At 32.5% G+C, this 19,657-nt stretch overlaps 1 protein-coding gene across 1 annotated transcript in view; it reads right to left on the bottom strand.

The window, feature by feature from the left end:
- The window catches only part of LOC123707367 (nose resistant to fluoxetine protein 6-like), a 63,782-nt gene that overhangs the window by 23,991 nt on the left and 20,134 nt on the right, over positions 1-19,657 (bottom strand). Inside the window, exons 3-4 of the mRNA XM_045657368.1 lie at positions 7,479-7,660; positions 1,326-1,525 (exon numbers count right to left, since the gene is read on the bottom strand). Coding sequence (XP_045513324.1) covers positions 1,326-1,525; positions 7,479-7,660 — 382 coding nt within the window. The remainder of the gene's footprint in view (positions 1-1,325; positions 1,526-7,478; positions 7,661-19,657) is intronic.

Raw genomic sequence — 19,657 nt, forward strand, 5'->3', positions numbered from 1 at the left:
GACCTCAATATGCGTCGCGTAATTGGAAAATCATTATATAACGGATAACTGTAAAGGTTTTTACACAATTAAAACTGAAACAGAAAACAGAATCGTGTTTAGAATTGAATTTTCATTTTGATTTTCTAATATTTTATTAATGTATTCTTTATACTTTTATGTTTTCGTAGTTGCAATTCGAATGGGAAGCTGTCATTAACATTCATAATCCTTCATACAATTGTTATTGGAACAGCAACTTCTTGCTCTTTGACTCGGAAAAGAAAATAATTTTTATGATAAAAAAGGCAAGCTAGATTGCTTTAGACCCAGACAGTTTTCTTATAATTATTGTATTTATTTACTAATAAACAAAGATGGATTAGTGGATTTCTCTTTGAGTGGGCTAATTAACATTGCTGTTTAGTAAGGGAGTAAAACTATGCTAGAACAAAAAAGTATATGTATAAATCTATGTATGCCTTTACGAATTGTCGTAAAAATAATATTATTAAATCGTTTCCATATTCCTTTATAAATGTTTTATTCAAATTGTATTTCTCTTTGTTTATCTAGTTTTCATGAATTTTTCAGAACTGGAACTTTCTTCCTAAATATTTGCGGGCTGAACTGTAACTTAAATAAAAACTCCCTCAGCATTTGCCAGTTTCTCAATTCACAACTAATATTTGATATGTCTGGAATAGTTATTACTTTTTGAGCCTTAACGTTTGATAAAAAATATTTTAATCATAGCTGTTAACAATAGGGACAATTTAGTAGATTAAAGAGAGAAAGTGACCGATACCAATAAAGATTTGTTTAAGGCAGCTTATTACACCCAAGGTTGGGATCACCGAAAATAAAAACGACATCTCCATTAAAATACAATAATTAATGAACGAAATAAAAGAGAAAGAAAGTTATACGTCTAGTTGTTCCCACTTTAGGTTTATTGAAGTCAATAATTTTCATGCGTTTATTTCTATATTAATAAAAATACGTTACGCTACATTAACAGGCGCCGGCTGTAAAACTGGAGTCGGGCTGGTTATTAGTTATTTGAAGAATACTGTCATAAATCAGTTTTGATTTTGCAAAACTTGTTAAGGTTTATATTGCATTGCGTAAGCAAATTTCATAAGTAAGGTCATACGTCGATTATAATATATTATTTTATTCATAAAATACACAATAACCTTTCAAAAATAATTCTTACAAAAAATTGTCTTTATAAAATGTACGCACTGCCCTCATAGGTTATATTGCGTAAGTACTTGAACTCGGCACACTAGAGGTATATGTGTACAATGCCATAGTTTAAAAAAACCGTTATAGACGCTTACCCTATGATGTGAAACTTGAAATCTTCAAGAAAATTGTATGGTCCAGGTACAGGGCGCACGTAAAGTGTTTGTGCTGTGGCTGTGATGTTGGCTACTAAAGCACGGTTGGCAGCAATCGTCTCGGCAGCTAGTAGTAAAGCCTGGACGGCTTTGTTGTCACAGGATAACGGCATACATTGCCCCACCAGCATTGATCTTGTCTGTGAAATTATTTGAAAAGGTTTTATAGTCATCAATTTAAACAACAATTTAATCTATGATAATATAAAGTAAGGTACCCGCAAAAAAGGAAGACAGTTTAGAAGGTGGTTAGACCAGGTTTTAACATGGCAGATAGTGGCATAGTGCAGACAGAAATGACGGGATTTGCAGGAGCCTTGGCTAAAAAAGGGCACACATGATATCTAGGAATTAATAAGGTGATAGATATATAAATGTAAAGTATTATAAAAAAATTTTATTTTGTTATTATTATTATTATTAATAATATTAAGCCAATAAACTTAACTTAATGAGTGAAAAACTATTTTAACACAAAATAGCAGAATTAAGAATTGAAGAAAGACGTTACAAATAGATTTTATTTCAAGTGTTTGGTGAAGGAATGGCTGTTTTTATAGGTGTCAGTTATTTGTCTATCTCATACTTTGCCAAGATAAACGTGAAAATAATGGATGATGTTAGATAAGCATTAACAGCTTATTCACTGCATTGCGAAAGGTAATAAAAAATGCTTCAAAATAATGTATGTTATGTCGAATCTCACTATTATATGGATAATAGTTTGCTCTATGTGGGCTAATTAAATATTAGGTCCTTACATATGAAATTGGCGTTTTGTCGTACTGGCCACTTTGACCTCAAATACCTCCTCTTTGGTTAGGAATTTCAAATTCAAATTTGTACAGCTATTTACTATACTATACTCATGTATTTGTGCTTCGATGACCGTCATTCATTTGTTTTCTTCTTCTGTTTTTTCTGTTTGCGTCACTCATTTTACAAAATGGAAATCTTAAAGTATCGCATTATTTACGAGTACGAGTTCCGCCGTGGCACTAGTGCTGCGGAAACGACTCGAAGGGTGAATGATGTGTATGGCGGTCATGTTGCAAAGGAAAACACAGTTCGTTTTTGGTTCCAACGTTTTCGTTCTGGAAATTTCGACCTGCAGAACAAGCCCCGTGGACTGCCTGAGACCCAAGTTGATAATGAAGTATTGAAGGCTATTGTGGAAGTGGATCCATCGCAAACCACGTCCGAGTTAGCTGCAGGCTGCGGTGTTAGTGATAAAACTGTTTTAATTCACTTGAAGCAAATTGGGAAGATTAAAAAGCTTGAAAGGCAAACCGGCAAACGCGTGTGGACTGCTGCGTTACATTACTGAACCGGCACAATAATGAAGGTATTTTAAACCGAATCATTACCTGTGATGAAAAATGGATTCTTTACGATAATCGGAAGCGCTCAGCGCAATGGTTGGATCCTGGCCAGCCAGCCAAATTCTGCCCCAAGCGAAAATTAACCCCAAAAAAGTTACTTGTAAGCGTTTGGTGGACTAGTGCCGGTATTGTTCATTGCAGTTTTCTCAAATCTGGCCAGACTATTACGGCTGATGTCTATTGTCAGCAATTGTAAACCATGATGGAAAAGCTAGCGGCTAAACAACCTAGGCTGGTCAATCGCTCCACGCCACTGCTACTTCACGACAACGCTAGAGCACACACTGCACAACAGTCGGCTACCAAATTAGAAGAGCTTCAATTGGAATGTCTAAGACATCCTCCGTACTCCCGAGACCTTGCTCCAACAGATTACCATTTTTTTCGAAATTTGGACAACTTCTTGCAAGGGAAAAAAATTCACTCTGATGGGGCAGTCCAAATCGCCTTCACAGATTTAATTGATTCCCGTCCAACTGGTCTTTTTAGTAAATGCATCAATGAACTACCTATGAGATGGAAAAAGTGCATAGAAAACAATGGTTCATACTTTGATTAATTAAATATATTATATTTAAAAATATTCGACATTTTGTTCCTCCCATACAAAACGCCAATTTCATATGTAAGGACCTAATATTATCTTACGTAGAAGAAATCATCACGGGAAAGCAACAATCTGTGCTTGGCCAGCCTGGATGATGGCGTATACTTAATCGTTACATGCGAGGAGTAGTAATTAAAAATAATAGTATTTACTAAGTCGGTCCGTTTTGGTATGTTTTATTGTAGTGTAAACAAAACTAAATATACGGAGACAGTTAAACTAATCGTAAACAATAAATCCAGCCATGTCACACCCCTGCGACAATGACTATTTATTACTTAATCAAAACATTTGTTTCTTCCTGACAAAGGAAACATTCTTCACTAGGCGTGGCTGAGTTTTTGTTTGTACAAATCTATCTTCCAGAATGCATTAACGATCAAAAAGCTTTATATTATAGTAAAAAACTACAGAAAAATAATAAGTATTTTCGGAATATTGGCAGTAATTTTAACATTATTATAAACATCGGGCTGATCATATATTAGGGCCTGTCCTAATTATGATTAATCATATCGCATTTAACGCATGGCCGCTTATTATTATTTTTTACACTTTTTACTGTCATTGTTAAGACAATTAATGTTATTAAAATAAGGATTGCCTGGAAAATAGATGTACTTTTAAAATTGAGTTGCTTTTGATACATTATTATTAATATGCCTATTATTATTTTTATCTTTAAACGGTGCACATAAATAAACCTTATTACCGATTATATCTTTTACCGATACAATTCGAAATAACAAAGCAATCAGTACTAAGTGTAACCAGTCATGCGGTGAGAAATATTTCTCACGATGACGATACAGTAATAGCAGCTAGGACTATAATAAGACTGTTAAAAAATATCTTTTGATAATATCCGACCGATTCTCAGTAATGGCAACGTTCCCAGGAGATGAATTAATATTATAGAACACGTTCTGTTATAGTAGGCGTGCAGAAACTACACCCAAGGGGGTTCTGAAAAAATCGAGTGCCGGAATCGGATCAAGATCACAAGTACACTGCCATCCTGGCTACTATCAGTGTATTAGCGATGGAGTTATACCGCAAAAAGGATTCCTGAACGTCTTTTATCCATAATCTCAGTGAGGGAAAGAGCAGTCATTTTTTTTTGTTTCAACAATGGTGACGAATTTGATTCAATTTAAGTTTTACAGAATGAAGCGTCGTAACATCAATTCTTTATACGCTAGGATAACTGCAATTAATTTAATTCTGTTATTATTACTATGAGTCTCATTTTTATCGTCTTTGAAACACTCTAAAAAAGTTGGCATGATTATTTAAATCAGTTGCTATCTTTTTTCCGAATTATTTATTTGTTAATTATTATAATATAGTTTATAAAAAAGGAGTTAGTAAGGTTCACAAGCTTTCGTCCACTAGGACGTCGAAGAAATTTACAACATTTCATGTTTTAACATATTTCGTCTTGCTCATATAACATATGTAGCCTAACTAGAAATCTGTCAAAACCTAAGGCGTATAATAGATTGACACTGCCTGCAATACAAAAACAAAAAGGAACACAATGTCGCAACAATTTGCAAGCGAGTCTAAAACTTTTATATTAAAAGTTCTTTGACATACCGTCGCATTGGGACAAAATGTCTGTTAACTTTTGCAAGTTGGTACGTAATGGCCCGATATCAGCTATTTTAAATATTTTATTGCATGGCTATAACAATAACGATATACATAAAGTCGGAACCCTTTCTTATAATGGGCTAAAGTAGGCAATACGTGTCGGACAACATTCGATATTTGAAACCATATAACAAAAGAAGAATAATTCAAGAGTGGCAGGTATTTAATAAAAATGTTAATTTTATTCCTTTCAGCTACCCGCATACCCCAACCGAGTATGTAGGCATTCCCGCACTGTACTGCATTAACACAATGCTAGAGAGGTCTAAGGTTCGAGCTCCAAGCATGAATTGGGAGAATTAAATCGTTCATATAGTGAGTGTATTTCATAGAATAACGTTTCAAGTTCTGTACCCAAAATTGAGCATAGAGTTGACACATTTATGGACCAACATTACTAAACTAATTATTTCTCAGAGAATTGAACCTAAGTCTTTCGATGATGTTAACCTTTTAGCCACTCGCAAGCCTAACCACACCTTTCAGAGTAAAGGTGTGGTTAGCTCATATGGCTAAAACGCGGTCGTTTGTATATAAGATATGTATATGCAGGCTAGAATCATATTAGACCCTATTCAAGATCTGTCAAACTATTTATTCACTAAGGAATACTCTGGAAGCGTAGTCATAATATTCCAAATAGTTTGAAAATATCTTCAGATTTAAAAAAATGTGTTTGTTTTTGATTTTTAAACCTAAAATTATATTAAATAAACTTGACTGAATTAACGATAACACTCAATAACTCCGCTCCAATTCATTTATAAATTTAAATATCATGAACAAACATTTTTGGATTGCAAAGTTCATAAAAATATTTCAAAATATGTCTACGAAAAATAAACATTTACCAGCTGAATTTAAATAAATAAAGTTGGTTTAATGAAGAATCGGGGTGCCGACAGCGTGTCCTCCTCAACATTATATTACAATTTTGTATAGTTTACTAAAGGAATACTATTGGAAAGCTGTCGGGTCGTGTGTTAGTTCCAAATACTGGCACGTATAACTCTAGTTTTCCATACAAACTTAGAAGTCTATAGTTAATCGTTTCTTTACTATACTAGATTATTTGTGTAAAATTAGGTAAGTCAACATTGCCGCATATTATTTTAATAAAGCTTGAAAGAATACTTAACACTTCTTTCGTTGACTACCTGTGTAAAGCATTTCAAATGCGATGTAAACATTGTAATTCTGCGTTTATATCCGTTATAAAACATTTCACAAACGGCACATACATGGCTATTTATATACAATACAAAGTTGTTCGGAGTTCGTTATTTTAGAGTAGCACTTGTATTCTGAAATATTGAAGTGTACCTAACGAGCTTCTCAGTTGTGGTGGGAATGTTCAAGATGCTGTTTTATAAAAACTTGGGTCAAACGATTTTTTTTACATACTGTAGTAACTGTAGATTAAATACATGTATTTTAGCCTAAGACTAAGGTAGTCTAGCTAGACAGGTTCCTGCCTAACATTTGTCGGTGCTTTCCTTTCTCGTAACTATAATACTTTATAGAAGAATACTAAAGTGTATGGACGCGTATATCAATATGCTATTGGCACTGCAGGGGTACAAATGCACGACCTTAGAGTCGCGCGCCTACGCGGCGAACATTAGGAATGTAAGTTAGTAAGAACTTAAAAAGGATTTTTCTTCCGCTTAGTACTATGTACTACGTATATATATACTAAACAAACTGCTAAGAGTGACTGATTCATCAAGATAATGAGACCACAGGGAACCAAAATGATTGATATTTATAAGATTAGTCGTATGACGAAGACAAATCTCTAAATGTTTTTGGAAATTACATCCAAAAGGAACAACGAAACGGAACGAACGGAAAGGGTTGTGTGCTCATTCTCAATTCTCTTGCAATCTTTTGTTATATTATTTCAGCGCTTTTGATAATCACATTATCCTTTTCTTATTTATACATGACTGTGATGGACCAATTTTTTCTTATAAAAATGTTTACTGATTTTAATTCTGTTAATTTTTACTATTATTTAAAATTAACAGAACAACTTTCTATTTTTAAAATTAAATTAAGTAAATTAATTTTTTCTACGAGTAATATAATATTGCAATTATGTACATACAACTAGTGCTTCATTTATAATAACTACGTCAGTTTTTTATAAGTTATAAGTGCCAGAATAAGACAAGTTATCAATCGTTTTTGCATAGATATTGAACGGAATTTATTTAGTTTCCGCCAGAATTCAATAAATTACCAGTGGTCTAACAAACACGTCATATAATCAATTAAATATTTTTTGACAGATTAAGTACCTTTTTTGATAATGATGATGTTATATTATAATGATGTTTCTGTGTTCTGTTACAACAATGCACGGACATTTGACACTGTTTTTGGGTATTTTTTTAAAATAAATAATTAAACTATATACAGTTTCTAAAATATTATAATACTTGCCATTGGTATATGATCTCCATCGACAGTCAAGTTGATCTTGGCCACGTAGAAGGTGGTGGGGAATGGTGGCACTTGGTCGTAGTACTCCTTGAGTTGGAGGTCGTAACAAGCGTTTTGCGACCCCAGCCAGTACTCGTTGCCGAAGAGAATGTTTGGGCTGTACTGGCCTGATGCATCGTATACTGAAACGAGACATTTTAATTTTCAAAACTGCAGCTAAGCATCTGAAGGAAAGTAAAAATCTAGCTATATTGTACGTCTCCAGCTTCCGATATAGCCTAGTTAATCACTATCCAAGCCCTGCTTTCGCTTGATGGTCACTACAGCTCACAATGTTCGGAAATAATTATCCCAAAGGTAGCTTACCTTTGTTGATATTGCAATCTTGAAAGTTTTTCAAACATGTAATGACAATCACGAGTACTTCTTTATCTGAATGTTAAAGCGTACTTCTTTCTATTCTGATCGAAATGAAAGAAATAGACACGCTTGAATAGTCCTTTTATCTACCAGCAAACGCCTCTCGCCATTTGACAGCCTCTATTTATCTGACGTTCTTGAAACTTTTGTTCAGCTTGTAGTATTTTGAAACAAAGCTTTAAGTTTATTGTGGAATCGTGTTTAGAATTAGATTCTTTTCAATTGTTTGTAAAAAATATTATATTCAGGTACATTTTGTCATTACTCAAAAGTTTGCTATAATAAACAAACAAAGATTTACATCAAATTGGTGAATTGGTGGTTAATTCGTTTATAATACAGAGGAGTGTCAGTATATCAATCCGCATTAATATTAATAGTCATAGGCTATATTAATAGTTGCTAATGCAAAATCAAAACTCTCGATAAGATTTAGAAGCAAGTCGGCGCTTTCTCTGTTATCTGTGTTTAACAAATTTGGATAAATGAGATGTAGTTAGCATTAACTTTTCTTCTCAATATCTAATTGAAAGCTCCAGTGTTGGAGCTTTAAAAAGAACACCAAACAATTAGCAATTTCGAAGATTATAAATGAAATTTCTAATATTTTCAAGGAAGTAACGTCAAAGGTTTCGGATCAGAATGTTGATTTTAAGAAAATATCTTTAATAATCCAGATTCAGCTGTAATACGTCTATCATATATAAATGACATTATCATAGCAGATACATAAAAATGCATATCTGTTTCATGGAGCTAGAATAAAAATAATCTATAGGTTAAATAACCATGCATAATAAATGAGGTAATTTAATATACAAAGCATATTATAATAAATCATTATAATAAGATATATGTATTCTCGAAAGCCCTAAAGGCGATGCAGTCAATGTAAGTAATTATAGTAATAAGCTGCACAAATGCAATTTAATATTAATATATAAGGACACTTCTAAATCGTCATATGTAAATGTAGATAGCCTCGACACGAATAATACTTAATTACATAAGCGCATTTTCTATGTAATAATACTTGATTTACTAAATCTAGTACAGTGTAAGTAAACAGAAGTTTACCTTCACCAACTTAAATAATACCTTGCAGAAAATACTAGAATATCTTATAGGAAAAGGTATTATTTCTATCGGCTGAGGTTTATTATTGGACTTTGTAAGTAGGTTCTATGTACACTATTTTATTTTACTCCGGAATTATCATCAGGATCGATTTTAATAAGGAAAATAATCAATGTCCTATTTCCTCTCCGTTATTCAAACTACTTCTTATGAATTCATAAAATTTAGAAATATATCAAGCCAAAGTTTAAAATATTAACAATCTCGCTCCAAGACATGTGCACAAGTTATTGTGTGTGCAGTAATCTATATGACGAACCTAGTAATTCGGTGTTAAGCTAAGTTCGGTGGCCGTTGTAGATATTTTCAGAATAAGGACCTTCAGCTAGTTTAGCTACGTAATTGTTCTTTTTAAAAACAATAGTTTTCGTAGTTGCTAAGTAAAATATTATAGGCGCAACTAAACTACTTCCACTGGGTGTCCAGCTCAGTACTTATTTCGTAACGGTTCCTCCACTGTCAAAAGTGTAGACATGTGAATATTTTATGAATTGACCATTCGTTTTAAGACAGAAAGTATACTGATATATTATAACATCATTGTTAATTTAAACGTACCTATTACACAATTGTACAACTCAACCAGACTTATTAACTTATTTATAATGGAAACAAACAGTCTCTCCTTCGTGACTCTCATTCGTGAGATAGTAGGTGCGGTCCCGACTGTACACCAATGGACTTTCTTTCTATGTACTACTTATTAAACTCAAACTCAAAATATCTTTATTCATATAGGTAAACAAGTACACCTATGAACGTTATAAAGAAGTTAAATTAATTCTAAATTTACATTTACAACCAGTTCGCAAGTCAAGGGCGTAGAGCGGGTAAGAAGAAAGAAGAAGTATTGCATATGTAACTTATATACCTCTACTGGCCACAAGGTTTTACGGGAATTTCCCTAAGATATCCGCATTTATTGTATTTATCATTTTCTTTATAGGTAAGTAGAAGTAGGTGATAAGCCTTCTGAGCTTTATGTCCATTTATGTACAGCTGGCGAGGGACTCAGGATTCAGGGTTGAAAAAAGGCATGTTACAACAGTAATTTATTGTAAGTAATTACAAAAGTACCTCTTATAGTATTGCTGAAACAGTTTTAAGATGAGGCATAATCTCTTAGGTATAATCTAACAAATGCGAAGTATATTATATATAAAATATAGGCTTACATTTTACAAGCAGAAAACGTCGCGCTAGCATTAAAAACGTTAAATTCCGCAGCAATAAATATAAATGCCTTAAGAATATAGTATTCGTGAATCTCAGTAGAGGTCTATGTAAATGAAGGGAAATGTCTCATAAAAAATTCTGTGTATCTATCTGGTCTGGTTACACAAGGGACTGAAAAGGTATTCTCATTTTGTTATTAAATCAGTTTAAAAAGTGTGATTACGTATTTGTTTGTACAGACACATGAATTACTATTTCGATATGGCGTTTTGTAAACTTAAATCTTCTTATGAGATTATTGAAGACAGTTAAAAATAAATAATTAGATTAATTTCAGACAGATGTTTTTTTTCTCCATTACAATAGATGGTAATACTCGCCCTTATTTAGGTGATAGTGAATGAGTTAATATTAATATTATAATATTCTTTACATATGAAATTGACGTTTTGTAGTACTGGCCACTTTGGTTGGGAATTCCAAATTCAATTTATGAACTGGGATCAATGAACTACCTATATGATGGCAAAAGTGCAAGGTACATATACTTTGATTATTTAAATATATTCTATCATCTTTTCGTTTTCAAAGTCATTATTGTCGTTCAAGAGAAAGTTCTGAGATAAACGAAATCCGATTCTGTAAGGTATTAGAATTCCAGACTTAATCAATAAGACACGATGAAGGCTGAAACATTCCAGCTTGTTAAATAGCGAGAACTATTCATATTAGATAAAGCTCGTGTTAATCATTGGCTGATATTGAAGGTATATAAAATGTTGCATTTTAATCGTAATTCCTGAGATTTGAGTCGCAGTACAAATAAAACAGCGAGGTAACTTTTTGGACTGGTGATGAAATAATACTACTTTTTTATAATCTGTATACTGGTCTAGCTGTATACGCGAGTGTACCTGAGGCAGATACCAAAGGTTTTTGCCATTTTTATATACTTGCATCGTTATCAGTGTTGGTCTAGTGGCTTCAGCGTCTGAGGCCGTAGTTTTGAACCTCAGCTGTGCACTAATGGATACTCTGTCTATGAGTGCATTTAAAACCATCTCATACAGCGAAGGTTTTCACAGGAAACCGGCATGCCTTAGACGCAAAGAGGCGGCGGTATGTCAGGCACAAAAGACCAGTAAAGAAGAAAAACAAATAATATACAAAACTGAGACCCAGACCTATAAGGTATAGCGTCACTGGAATTTAAAAAAAACGCCCTCAATCCTACCCTCGTATTACAATTTGCATTTATTAAGCTCTGTGATATATTATCTCACTTAATCTTTTCATGATTACCCCCGTTCCGACAAATGAAAAATGATTTTAAGGTCTCCGTTTTAATAAGGATGACGCTGGATGTTTTATTCATAATTCATTGATTCTATATTAAACTTCTGCGAGGCTTTGACGAAATGATGAGTGATGAAAGTAATATATTACATTGGATTTTTGGTTTATTGGAGTACCTATAATACATGTGAATGAAAATAAACATAAGCGTGTATTGTGATACCATAATTTTACAGTTATATCGTTTTAAATTGTTAATGAAGTCAATCCTCCTCCTCCGAGAACTTAATTTACACTGTGAACGTACGCAAAACATCTGGGATACATAAAATCCAATCATTAAACGCGCTACGATTTTAACAATACATAAAAGTCTTTAACCTGCATTAGCAAAGGTTTACGTCAATCTTCCTTATCCGAATATCGGAAATGATCATAATACGAGTAAAAGCAATAAATAAAGTTATTTACTTAGAGTTGTTAAGTGCACTTTACAAGTCATGTGACAAGGCGATTTCTTATATTTATTGAAAATCGCAGTTCTACTCGTTCGGAAATCACTGAGTTTTGTGGTATGTTTTTCCGTTCTCACTAATATAATTTACCCACTTTGAACTGAAACGGATGTAAGGTAAATACAGCGTTGTACACTAAAAGCTCTACATTAACGGGCTTTAATAAATCAGTTTACGGAATTTTCGTGATATTCATGTTATAATGTAGGTTGGAATTGAGATAAATTAAAAATGTATCTAATATATTCATTATCAAATACATGCATTTAAATATAAACGGGTTGTGTACTGCAAATTTAAAGAAAATTGATGTCGTCTCTGTATCAATAGATGGCGCCTGTCAATAGGGAAAATTCTCTTTGGTATCATTAAAGTTACTTTTCATATTTGTACTATAATTAAATAATGAAAGTGAAACAGGAATATTGTATCTTTAAAATAAAGTATAAACTGTGCTTCATCCATCCAATAAAAAGTATAGTTCATTCTTTGAAAGTATTATACAACAATATTTCTATTATACCAAGTACAAATGCGTTTACATCATAGACGAATGTAAGATTTTTATCAGCGATGCGTATACGCAGTGCAATTGTATTATGTAATTCAATTAAGAAAAGGTGTCAAGGCTTACGTTTATAACTTTCCAGTAAGAAAAAATCTTCACGATTTGGAATAATATATTTTTTATAAATCACCTTTACCTGATTGTATTATCACTACCCGAAAGACTTCTTTAAAGAATGTTAAAAATTGTAATTAGATAGCGAAACTATTTTAATCTAAAATGAAAAATTACTCAATTAAACGCCTTATGTAATCACAATTTTCGTTCCAATGACTGAGTGTACCCGTGGCCATGCTTGCATGAGACATTTGCGGTAACTAAATTCATGATAAATATTAATAATAAAAACTTTATTTACGACAAAAGGGTTGTGACAAAATCGCTAGTACCCACACCAGGGAACCGCTGTGTTGTGTGTAACTAGATAGCAATTATTCTGTGGTACATGGTACAGTTTATAGCAGTTGGTTTAAAAATGTAATTTTAGTGTTACGACTATATCTTATGAGACATGTAGTATGAGTGAATGTGTGAGTGTGTGAATGGGTGTGATTCCGCATGTATTTGAGAGTTGTTATGATAGTGCAGTGTCTGTGTTAGTTTTGGTAACCTCAAAGTCATGTCAACATAAGGTATAATAAGGGAAGGTCCCTGTTGATTCGACATGCAATTTGGTTAGTGTAATTTTTATGTAATTTGCGAGTTTGTATTTGGATAGTTTGACTATTTCAGTTGTCAGTTTCTTTTGATACTTTATAAATAAAATACTATATTAAAATAAATTAAATAATAGTCAATTATCGAAAATCTAGTCAACGATACCATTTATCTAAACTCCATTAAACTTACTTACTAAACATTACCTTTGAATCCATTATTTCAAACATAAAAGTTTTAGACGTTCTAACGTCAACAACACAGGATTACCCTTTCTCAGACCGCATTTCGTCTAATCCGCCGCAATTTTAATCGCGTAATCCTTGAAATACAATCATGGAACTTGCCGCTACATCGTATCTCTTCTGTGTTATTTTTAATATAGTTAAAAGTCTTTAATCTATTGTATGACCTTAGGTATCTGTGGACACTCTCAGGCACCACCTACGCTGTTTAGATCTACTTATAGGTGTGGAAATATTTTCTTAAAAATATATATAGCTATACCAAAATTAATCTCAATTGTTCCGATTTAGGAATATTTCTTAGGAAACTCAAAACCTCAAATAAAATAATTTATTAATATAGATACTACTACACGTCTAAAGGGGTTATCATTTTTCTTCTTAGGTGCACACAGTCTCACGTCTGCCTTCTGTAGCGTCAGGTGGTTAAATATTTACGACGTAAGAAAACTGCTGCACATTCCTGAAGTGTGAAACCATATGCTTTGCCTACTAGGTAACTAATAATTATAATTAATTAAATTATTACTAAGAATAGTATGACGCATCATGTATAGTTATGATACTTCTGTAATATTCTTCCGCTTGTTTCTTACAGGCCCTAATCATAGTTAAACCCTTGTCAAAGTCAACCTGACATGGGTCCACACTCAGGTGCGAATTTTGTTCTATCACCACAGTGTATGCAGCCTATGTACAGATAGAGTTAGATATTAACGATACAGCCGCTCGTATGCGTTTTTTTTGTACTGTGATAATTGATTGATGTATGTGTTCTAAATTATTATGTAGATGAACCAAAATTTTCTATACAACAGTAAACTGCGCCTGATCGCTGAAGCACAACGTAGGAAAAAATTAAAAGTTACTTCTAATATATATTTAAGCTTTGCTAACCTTGAATCTATGCAAATACTATGAACGGTGAGTAACTGTGGGTAAGAATTCAATATATTAAATATACACAAAGAAATAATTACTCGGAAAATGTTAATTGTTAACCAATATAAACAATAAAATTATTATTTTCGTACGTTCGCCCACCGTGACCAACGAATGTGTCAGTCATGGCCGGTCAGCGTCCCACTTTGCGTAAGTGTCTGTTCCTCTCAGGTCAGGCTTTTCCTATACTCGCTAGATTAGAAGGGATTTTATACGAAACTAAAATTATTACATCGTTTACGCTAGCCAATTTGCTAGCAATTACTACGTTCGTATTAAGTAGATTCACTGTGATCTTGACATAGGTATTTAACAAACGCATACCTCTGAACACGTCCTTTTTGAATCATATTTTTAGTGTCATTATTAATTTTAGTATACAGAAAATTAAATAATATTTACATAATATACAATAGATAATTTTTTTGTATTGCTTTAGATTAAGGTTATATATTTTTACTTTTATATTACATTTGGTTGTGCTCTTCTTGCACTCATTTTTTTTTCTTTTTTAGTTTTTCTCTTACTAGCGTTTAGATTGCTTATTAGCGATAAGGCCGTCCGTTGCGTCCCTTGTAATTTTTATGCTTTGTGTAATAACACAAATATGTGTTACTTTTATTTTGGCCACGAAGTGTGTACATTTAACCTAACTAGAAGTTGAAAAACAAATGAACGCACAATATACATTTCGAAAGACCAATTGGAACACTCTTCGTTGATTACAAAAGTGAATACTCTTTCAACTTCCTTTGCAACACATCCGTAGATACATGTGCCTGGTTTATTAGTTAGGTTTTCCTATGTTACTAATTACCGACATTATATCAATGTTCTGTGGAAAATTTCGTACTAAATTTTAATTAACTTAATTACTGAAATTGTTGAGGGGTATGTTTCGTATGTCTATTATACGAATAGTACTATATAAAAACAAAAGATTAAATAATGATAATAAATCTATCATTTCTTTTAATTAATCCAAAATATTTCATAGAAGATTTTTAGCATCTTGAAGGATTAGTAAATTAATATCTAAGGATAGAGAATTATTTTTAGATTATGTTAGATTACTACAAAATTTCAAATGTAATTGAAAATATGATTTTGATTGTATTATTCTGTACAATAAGTAAATAAAAAGATAAGCCTAAAAAATAACTTGAAATTTTCCTCTTAGTTGCAGTGGATGTCACAAGTACCGTACAAAACAATAATTAATAAAAATACATGTGTCTATACAAATAAAAAGTAAATGTTTCAATACATTTAATAATTAATTAATTAAAAAAAAACAACGGCCCTACAGCCAGTGTTATCTATTTATGATGAATTATCTTAATAGACAATTAGGTGAATAGTCTTCTGTGCCTGATACACCGTTGATTTTTACAAAAAAACGACTGGACCTCATTTGTTTCACCGTTAGAAGGGTGCATCTTTACTCACTGACTATATTAAATTTTCAAAAAATAGGGATCCCTATTAAAAATGCAATATTATAAACCAAGGTGTGAACCAATTATTATCCATAAAAATCTGTGATCGCATGCGCTGTGGAAACTATTTATGATATGTATCCATATCTACAAAAGTGTGTTTTACCTGTGGGCAATTTTATATGTAGGTATGTGTGCATTTTTTTAAATGAAATAATGTAATATTATTAAAATGTATACCTACACACACACATACTACACATATTTAAGTCTCAGCAAAAAATAAAAAAAGTTTGCACCAAGGGAAATTTCGCCACTGCTTGCTCCAAAGGTTATTTATTTAAGAGACTCAATGCCGCCGTGTCGTTTAGAGCAAGCCTTGCCCTCTATAACTGATCATAATTTGAAGTCTAAAAGGTTGAGGTCTGGGCTAGATGAGCGCCAGTCTTCAGCCCTTATAAAGTTCGGAACGTTAGTTTCAAGCCAGGCGTGGGTAGTTCGTGCCTTGTGACCAGGTGCAGAATCCTGCTGGAAAGTCCGGTCGGTATATTTTTTTAAAGTGAGAGGTTTCACAACGTGATCCAAAGTTATCTTGATACACTTTGGCTGAAGTTTTCAATTCCTTTTTACAAAAGTTTAGTTTTATGACTCCTTGATAAGACACGCCCCACCAAACCATAACTGAGGCAGCATGATGACCACGGTGTACCTTTCCGACCACTTGAGCAGCTTCTTTAGAACTGTGAGCATTGTTCAATCGTTAAAATTATTTCATCGGTAAAAAGGATATTTCTGTGCTTTTCATCTGAGTATGGCGACGGAAGGCGTTTTGATCTCTTCCCTAAATTGCAAATATTGATTTAGGGCATGTCCTGTATATCGAAGATAAGCACATAGCTTCATGTCTTGTTTTATAATACGCGACAGTGTCTTAGCAGGAATCTTCATGTCTCGCGACAAGATTTTTTGTTTCCTAATGGGGTTTCGATGAATTCTGGCTTTAAGAGCATTCACAACCTTTGTAGTTGTAACGGCACGCAGCCGTCCTGGTCATTTCTGATCTTCGACAGACGGTGTTATCGTATCTGTTTATAGTACGATATACGAACATACGGCTGATACCAAGCTTTTGAAGTGTCTGGAAAAATATGTGTAATGGCGCAAAATCGAAATAAGTTTTTTAAATAATTTACGTGTTCCAAATGCAAAATAAATAAAAAGTTGAAGAAAAGTTTTATAGCCAGACTAGTTAGTTATATTCGTTGTTAAGTAAAATCTGTTGATCTATTATTGATTAGATTATGAATGTAAGTGTGATTCTAATTATCGGAAAGAAAGTAATTAAAAACTAAGAAAACTAAATAAAATAAAACTTTTATGACTTAGTAGACTTTCCACTACCGCGAGATCGGTATCTACCCGAGTGAAACCGCGGATCATGGTTCAGCATTCTATAAAGATGTAGTATCTAAGCCTAGTCGTTTTTGGTGACTTGCTGACTCTATATTGTTTATTGCGATACTGGATGTTGCGAAAATAATAACGACCGCTAATATAGCGAAAGTTATGCGCAGTATAATTTGGATCTCAAACAAGATCCATTATAACATTTTTATGACATAATTTCTCATAACATTTTATGAAATATTAACTTACAATAAGGAATTTGTGTTATTTCTTGTTAAACAAGTTTTCGTATGTGTGTGTAAAAATAGGGCCAACAGGTGTATGAGTGAAATGAATTGCTCACTTTCACGGATTACTTGTGAAATGGCGAATTGCGTAAGATTGCGAGGCGCGCCGACTTACGACCGCAAGGGAAAAAAGCACGCGTTACTCAATTTTACGCACCGGTTTGTCTTTATATTATTTATTTAATTAATGTAAATTATAAAAAAATATTCTATGTTTGAAACCGGATAACGTGTTAAACTCTCCAACATCCAGATGTGCGGCAAAAGGGCCAGTCAAAGACGATGGGAATAACTTTTAAATTATATTAATAACTTTGAATAAATTTATCCTTTATATGTATAATAATGATATTTTTTTTTAATATTGTGAAAAGTAATTATAAACATAGTATTTAACACGACACACGATATTAATTACATGTATTTAAATTTAAAATTCAATAAAAAACAATGCCACAGTATACGAAATACTATTTTAAAAACCTATATCTCACTGTAACACTAAAAAGCCCACTATTAGGATGTTAGTGAAGCTAGTTTTCTTAAACTATTCACGTTAGGATACTGCAGTAATCAACAGTAATGCTTTGATGATGTATATAATTTACGTGAATTTGCAATTTGAAATTAACATTATAACAGAATATAAAATCACGGCTCGTAATCACAAAGTGTAATACGATGGTAATAAGAGTCAGAAGACATCTCATTTCAAATACAGCTGTGTGCTAAATTTACTACGTGATGTACGGTTGTCATTTTTATTGGACAAAAACGTAGAAATAAACAACAAACGAAACTGGAAACCTTTTAAAACTTGTCTAAATAATAAATAATTTTTAGCGTTTAAAAAGAGACCAAAAATCATGAACATATTTGCATGAATTTATTGTTGCTTATTTATATTGAAGAAAGAATGTTCTTACGGTTTTTTGTTTGGGAAGCCAAGATACCGAAAACTAATGAACTACCAAAATCTCAGTACAAGTACTTTTTCGGTAGATATTTTTCCCAAGGATTTAATTTCCGCGTAGTCCTTGTGTTAGAGTACACAAACATAAATAATAGGAGAAAATGAAAACTTGATGGCATACATGACTTGTTGAAGTAAGAGTTGGTAAGTATTTTTTTATATAATTAATATATATAAATATATTAGGTATAATAACCATATACTATTCACTATAAGCATTCATCATCATTCACTACTACATAATACTTTTGGCCTTACCTTTGCATTGTTGGCAAAAAAAGAAAATATTGTAAGCACAAACATTCCATTAGTCTAAAATTACAATTATTGTAATTTTAGATAACAAGATATATATAATAAGATAACAATTAATGTTATCTTCACGAAGATTTTATAGGCGATGTTATGAAATATACTGTAAAACGTGAAAATTGTATAATTGCAAAAAATGTAGATGGTATAAAAGCAATATTGCAGAATTAGTGTTTGCATAATTCAGACGCTAACAGACAACCAAAGCTCTAAGCGGGGAAACGATGCGAGAGCACGAATCTCTGACGCCTCCACAAGGAACTATATTTTAAGTAATTCTCTTTTTAATTATATTTAATTACAGATCATAATTGTTTGCAAACCTTTTAGACACGAATGGAATATGTAAATTTAATAGTTCGGGAGAAAATCCTAATTCTAAGTGTAGGATATTATTTTATGTCGAGTAAATACTGCTCGAGTGAATTCTCTATTTATCAATTTTGAATAATTATAATAGGTAAAGAATATTATTATTGTACATTCCATAGAGAATTAGCACAGTGATATTATAATTTACTAGCTGACTCGGATTTTTTTTTTGGGGTGGCCACCCCTTATTACCTAGGGGTTTGAAAGATAGATAGAAGCCGATTCACAGACTTACTGAATATGCAGAAAAAAAATCATAACCATCGGTCGAGCAGTTTCGGAGGAGTATGGGAAAAAACATCGTGACCCGAGAGTTTTATATATAGAGAAATACTTAACCTAAAAATATATCGTAGGTTGTACACAAATTAAAATTTTACTCTAACTTAAATTATATTTGACTAAACTTAGAGGTCATGTAAAACTATTGTGT

The sequence above is a fragment of the Pieris brassicae genome, chromosome 3 (genome assembly GCF_905147105.1).
Source record: "Pieris brassicae chromosome 3, ilPieBrab1.1, whole genome shotgun sequence".
Lineage (NCBI taxonomy): Eukaryota > Metazoa > Arthropoda > Insecta > Lepidoptera > Pieridae > Pieris > Pieris brassicae.